General features: G+C 60.9%; 1 protein-coding gene across 1 annotated transcript in view; it reads right to left on the reverse strand.

Annotated features, from left to right (window-relative positions):
* LOC103914934 (protein sidekick-2-like) overlaps nucleotides 1–2,551 on the reverse strand; it is a gene marked incomplete at its 5' end in the record, with an annotated part of 38,233 nt that overhangs the window by 19,632 nt on the left and 16,050 nt on the right. Inside the window, 7 exon segments of the mRNA XM_009321665.1 lie at nucleotides 77–227; nucleotides 316–425; nucleotides 495–616; nucleotides 706–897; nucleotides 1,053–1,151; nucleotides 1,397–1,592; nucleotides 2,292–2,457. Coding sequence (XP_009319940.1) covers nucleotides 77–227; nucleotides 316–425; nucleotides 495–616; nucleotides 706–897; nucleotides 1,053–1,151; nucleotides 1,397–1,592; nucleotides 2,292–2,457 — 1,036 coding nt within the window.

The following is a 2,551-nucleotide window of genomic DNA, read 5'->3' on the forward strand; positions in this document are numbered from 1 at the left end:
CCCCCCCCCCCTGCCCCCATAAGCCCCATGCCTGTGGGCAGAGACCCCCCCCCCAGAGCCGTGGTCCCCCCCTCACCATCCAGCGCAGCCACAGGCTGGTCTCGCTGGCCGTCCGCAGGGTGACATTGGCAGGTGACACATCCGGGGGTGCCTGTAGGGTCTGGATCCTCCGGGAGGGCAGGCTGGGGGGGCTGGTGCCCACAATGTTCACTTGCCGCATGCGGAAACTGAGAGACGAGAGGGGGGGTCACGGTGGAGGGTGAGAGGGCTCTGGTCCCCCAGGGAGGATGCCACAGCACCATCCTGACCACTTGCCTGTAGTAGGTGTAGGGCTTCAGGTTGGGCACCTCCATGGAGCGGGCGTCGGGCTCGCTAGCCAGCTGGTGAATGAGCCCCCACTCTTCAGCCTCGCCGCTCTGGCCCACCTGCAGGATGGGAGTGGGGTGAACTGTCCCCTGGCACCCACTCATCCCGCTCCCCGAGCCACCCCGTACCTGTGCCTCCACCTGCCAGCGGGAGATGGAGGTTTTGCCATCATAGCCTGGGCGAAACTGAAGGGTGATGGAGCGGGGTCCGATGTTGGAGATGCCCAGGTTGGTGGGGGCACCGGGGAGCTCTGCGGGGAGAGGGCAGGGCCGATGGCACTGGCTGGGCCCCCCCAGCACCGGCCACAGCCTGCTGGCATCCCCGTGCCACCACACTCACCTGGAGGCACCCCCGAGGAGATGGTGGAGGAGGAGACCCGGCCCTGGCCCTTGGAGGTCATGGCAGCCACCTCGATGGTGTAGGTGGTGAGGGCGGTAAGGCCGGTGACACGATACTCCAGGGTGACGTTGGGCAGGTAATGGGTCACCCGCGTGTTGGTGCGGTTGTACTCCTCCCAGGAGATCCGGTAGCCTGAAACATGCCCCATGCTGTCGGTCCCCCTCATCGCCCACCCCAAGGAGCTGAGCAGGGCCAGTGGGAGATGCTGCGGGGCGGGAGATGCTGCGGGGCGGGAGCTGGGTACCCGCTGCGGGGCGGGAGATGGGTACCCGCCAGTGCTCCCTTACCTGTCAGGATACCGTTCTTCTCCTGTGGCTCCTGCCAGCTGACCTTCAGGGACGTGTCCAGGATGTCACTGAAGCTGAGGTGTCCCACAGGGCCAGGCACTGCCCAAAGATGCCCAGGCTCAGCACGCAGCCACGCACCCCAGGGCAGGAGCCCTCGGCACCCACGGGAACCCCACAAGGAGAGAGCATGGATGGGGCTCCCTGGGGCTCAGTGGCACCCCGTTCCACGTCCCCACCGGCAGCACCAGTGGGACCAAGTCCCCCATCTCGGGGCTGTTCCCACCCTCCCCGGGAGCCACACGTGGGCAGGGTCCGTCCCGTGGGAACGCAGAGCCTCCCCGTACCGTCCTCGTGGGTGCGCACCAGCTGGGGGGGGCTGCGCGGGCCGTCCCCCGGCGTGGTGAAGCACAGCACCGAGGTGAAGTACTCGGCGAATTTCCGCAGCCCCGCCACGTAGCCCACGTGGACGCTGTCCTGGAAGTTGGGCCGCACCGTCACCACCGTCGCCTCCTCCTCGTGCTCCGGCTCCCAGGCAATGAGCTGCGGGAAGAAGGAGCTGGGACGCTGACCCAGGCATCGATGTCCCCACTGTGCACATCGGTACCACAAACACCATCCTCCAGGCACCTCCAGCCTCCTCTTATTTATTCAGAGTTGATTAAATATCAATTAACAGTGCAGGGAACACTTGATGCCTTTAACAGCACAAGTTTACCCGTATGAGCAGATACAGAGCGCGCGCTTTGTGATTAACTCCCATTGATAACGGCATGTAATTGCCCGCTCGCCTGTGTTTGGGCATTTAATTGGTATTGTGCAAGATAGCCTATAGCAACTTAATTAAATACTAATTAGGCCCTAAAAATACTAATCAAAAATACTAAGTGGCATTTAATAAGAATGTTAAATATCCTACTTGCTCTGGTTATCTCATTCAGTGGCAATTAAATTCCAGAACTTCTTTTGAGTGGATTAAGAAACAAGTTTAATGTTTCAATTCAATTTAATTAATGTAAATTTGAATTAATTGCCATTTGGAATTAATTACAGAGCATGGGAGACTCTGAGCCCATGCAAGTGTTAAATCTCAGTAAATATTACTTTAACATTCAGGCCAGAATCAATTAATATCTGGGGTTTTGGCGAGGAGTCGTCGAGCCGGTTTGTAAAGGTCATCTGAGGAGTTTACCCCCCCCAGCTGCCCCGTTTTCAGAGAGACCCACGGGAATCGCCCCTCACCTTGTACCCCTGGTTGATGCCATTGATGAACTGGGGGCTGGGGGGGTTCCAGGTGAAGCGAATGGTGGTGGAGTTGGTGGCCTCGGTCTGCACGTTCCCCGGGGGCACCGTGGGGACTGCCGGGATGAAGGGACGGCTTGCAGTGGCTCCAGCTCCGCGAGGTCCCCTCCATCGGCCAGGCGCCAGCCCCCCGGGAGCGCAGGCACCCGCAGCGGGGAGGACCCCGGGCACCCAGGGTGGTGCCCCAAGAAGCCCCTCGC

The sequence above is a fragment of the Pygoscelis adeliae genome, unplaced genomic scaffold (assembly GCF_000699105.1).
Source record: "Pygoscelis adeliae isolate BGI_AS28 unplaced genomic scaffold, ASM69910v1 Scaffold184, whole genome shotgun sequence".
In the NCBI taxonomy this organism is placed as follows: Eukaryota; Metazoa; Chordata; class Aves; order Sphenisciformes; family Spheniscidae; genus Pygoscelis; species Pygoscelis adeliae.